Source organism: Mastomys coucha, unplaced genomic scaffold (genome assembly GCF_008632895.1).
Source record: "Mastomys coucha isolate ucsf_1 unplaced genomic scaffold, UCSF_Mcou_1 pScaffold20, whole genome shotgun sequence".
NCBI classification, from domain to species: domain Eukaryota; kingdom Metazoa; phylum Chordata; class Mammalia; order Rodentia; family Muridae; genus Mastomys; species Mastomys coucha.
In genome coordinates, this window is record NW_022196903.1 from 35693887 (window position 1) to 35697590 (window position 3704).

Consider the following 3704-nt stretch of genomic DNA (forward strand, 5'->3'; position numbering starts at 1 on the left):
GCAAAGAACAAGGTCTCAGAACTAAATGTTGGGGAATCACACTAGTGCCACTGAATTTTATCTTGTTGGTTTTCCTGGCTCTGAGAAATTACGACACATCCTTTTTGCTACCTTCTGCTTCTTCTACTTGGTGACGTTGGTGGGAAACACGGTCATCATTGTGATCGTCTGTGTTGATAAACGTCTGCAGTCCCCCATGTATTTCTTTCTTGTTCACCTCTCCATCCTGGAGATATTGGTCACAACCGTTATAGTGCCTGTGATGCTTTGGGGGCTGCTGCTCCCTGGAATGCAAGGTATTTCTTTGCCTGGGTGTGCTGCCCAACTCTTTCTGCAACTTGCTCTGGGGACCACGGAGTTTTCTTTGCTCGGAGCAATGGCCGTGGATCGTTATGTAGCTGTCTGTAACCCTTTGAGGTACAGCGTCATTATGAACAGTCGCACCTGCAACTCTGTGGTAATTGTGTCATGGGTATTTGGGTTCCTTTATCAAATCTGGCCAGTTTATGCCACGTTTCACCTTAACTACTGCAAATCAAACGTGGTGGACAATTTCTTCTGTGACCGAGGACAGCTACTCAAATTATCCTGCAATAATACTATTTTCATAGAGTTTATCCTCTTTCTAATGGCGGTCTTTGTTCTCTTTGGTTCTTTGATCCCCACAATTGTCTCCTATACCTATATCATTGCCACCATCCTCAAGATCCCCTCAGCCTCTGGCCGGAGGAAAGCCTTCTCCACCTGTGCCTCCCACTTCACCTGCGTTGTCATTGGCTACGGCTGCTGCCTGTTCCTCTATGTGAAACCCAAGCAGACACAGGCAGCTGACTACAATAGGGTGGTTTCCTTGATGATTTCGATCGTAACTCCTTTCCTCAACCCTTTCATCTTCACACTCCGTAATGACAAAGTCATAGAAGCCCTTTGGGATGGAGTGAAACGCTGCTACCACTTATTCAAGAGCTAGCCTTGTCCTGAGGCATCTACATGGCCAAACACATGCTATGAATGCTGGAATAACCCGAGAAGGATATCTCAGAGCTGCATCACAATCACTGTCATTACCAAGTAATCTGTGTTCAAAGACTAAATTGTGACCACACTTATTATATTCCCATATCCTCCACCTTCCCTACTCACCCAACTTCATATTCTTATTTTCTTAAAAACAAAACAACAAATACTACTAAAAAACCACCATGCCTTATCCGTGCTGATCATCTACACCTCAGCTTGGTGCCTGCTGTGGAGTGCCGTTGATACACCAAGTGTCACTCCTTTGAAGAAAATCAACATTCCCTCTCCCAGAAGTCATCAGGTGCAAATAGCTTCTTGGCTAAGAGTGGGATTTTGTGTTCACTTCCCCTCTTTTGTGCTGGGATTTTATAATCTGGTTTGAACTTGTATAGGTCTTCTGCACTCTGCCATATTCCCTCTGAGTTTATCTGTGTATCTGCCCTTGTTTTTATGGGAAATTTTAAAACCACGCAAGGAAATTCCATAGTGAGGAAATTGTTAACAAGGGTGCTCTATTAAATTAGGAGGGAAGTTTTTATTATTATTATTATTATGAATAAGAGAGAGAATATATCCAGTGGTATCTGGAAGAATCAGAGCAGAGAGAAAAGAAAACAGATGGGAAACGACCAGGGCTAGAGAAGTAGGAGAACATAGTGGAGATAACAGGAGATGAAGAGTTGAGTATAACAAGAGGGAGAATAGTGAGAGAAGCAAGAGAGCAAGAGGATGGCCACAGATAAAGTGTGTGGGGTTGGTGGACGAACCATGTGAAGTATGAGAAGGACAAGTGTGCTCAGGTGAGGGAAGGATGAGGAGACCAGTGTAGATTTTGAAACATACAAGCACTTGTTAATAGGGACTGAGGAAATCTGGAGTCCATCATGGACCCTATATGCAACTACAGGTAGCCCTATGTCCTTCTGCCAGAGGTAAGGGAAATGACTCCTTCAAGCAGATGGGATTCCATTTTACAAGTTTCCGTGGAATGCTGGCTTTTATCTAGACACCAGAAATCCTTGCATATTCCAGCCTGAGCTCACTCCTATTTATATGGACTACCTGAGACCTAGTAATCCCCTTCCTAATTGGACAGCTTTCTTGAGGTGTTAGAGGGATTGCTGGGGAAGGAGTACTCTCTTTTATTGTCACTGAGATCCCTCTGCTGCCACAGAGGAGTTGGGTTATGGAGAAAGAGTGAGAAGAGGGTTGGGTTTTCCATTGCCCTGGGCTGGGGGTGCTGTGCACAGGGCTGGAGAAGTGTACAGGCCACCTCCGTTCCTCTCTGGGATGCTCGGTCTTCACATTTCTCCAGGTCTGTAGTGCCTCCTTTGCTTCTGTCCTTCTTCATTTGCTCATCCTCTTCTGCTGTGCTTCCCCATTCATCTCTGAGTTCCTCTTTTGGTGGTTCCAGTTTTACAGCGTACTCCTGGGTTCTCACTTTTCCCGTACTCAAAATAATCAAAAGTTTTCCATTCAGTTGTCCAGCTGTCTCCAGTGATGCTCTCATGCCCAACTTCCCTCTTTCCCACCAGCTCCACCCTGCTCCTAGTCACTGTTTCCATCTCTTTGGTCTTGGCTACTTTGTGAATTAACCCACTATAGCATTTCTAAAAGCTACAAATTGATGCTGTATGGGATGTCCACAGAGAATTGTTTAAACAACGTTTTATCCATGCAATGAACTATTATGAAGCTGCTGGAACAACGATGTTCTATCTGGAATGGGTAGAAATGTTATAAGCTCTATACTCTTAAGCAAGAAAACAGAGTGTACAGAATGTAAGTGGCTGCACAATCACAGCTGCTGTGGTGGCGACATAAGAAGGAAGTGGTAACTAGTTGTCCTGAAATTATGGCAGTGAAGTGGGCATGAAGGAAGGAAAGACTTGGCACTGTGCACCTTTTAATATTCTTTTTATGTCTTCAAACATATACTAATTTATATTATGAATTGTAAATAAAATTTCCTGTACAAAATAAATAATTGAATCTCTCTTCTTTGTCTTAAAGGATATGCAAAGTCGAACTTCTATCCAGTTTTAATATATGCCACAGGCCTGAGAAATTCATCATACACACATTTGTCCAAATAAAGAGAGATTTTGTTAAGTAGTCCTGATGTTAAATCATGGTGTTTCTGGGAACAGTTTTGGATGCATAACTGTAATCCTAATACTTAGGAGGCAGAGGGAAGAGGATTGTAAGCCTGAAGCTATGCTGCATTGCACGTTGATTTCTAGGCTGACATGAACTAAGAGCCTATCTTAAAACAAAGGAGTTATGAAAAAGCACATAAAGCTATTTGTTTTATAAAGTTCTAATTATGTCATGTTTTTTTTGGCTTGAGTGGTGGATAAGTGCTTAAAATACATTCACTACTGGAAGGGTAAAATTTAATGTAAAGTCACACAGCTTCCATTTCAAATGCCATTTCTAATTATATCTAAAATTTACTTAATTGTATAGACTTTGGGTCTTGTTGATTTTGGTGTGTGATGTTTTTATTTATATGCAACTTTTAATAGTAAAATTTACTAAAAAGAAAGCCACATAAAACAAAGGAAGGACACTATAGCTTATTGCTAGAAAGGTAGCGTAGTATGTAAAAAGTGCTGAGTTTCATCTTCAGCATGTCATAAAAACACAAGTATGGAGGTATTTCTAGATCTTCACATAGAAGC

General features: G+C 41.7%; 1 protein-coding gene across 1 annotated transcript; it reads left to right on the forward strand.

Annotated features, from left to right (window-relative positions):
* Nucleotides 1–1048, forward strand: LOC116098064 (olfactory receptor 9A4-like). The gene has a single exon (XM_031380809.1). It carries the CDS (start codon nt 26–28, stop codon nt 968–970), a length of 945 nt encoding a protein of 314 aa, XP_031236669.1. The 5' UTR covers nt 1–25; the 3' UTR covers nt 971–1048.
* Nucleotides 1049–3704: the final 2656 nt, after the last annotated feature.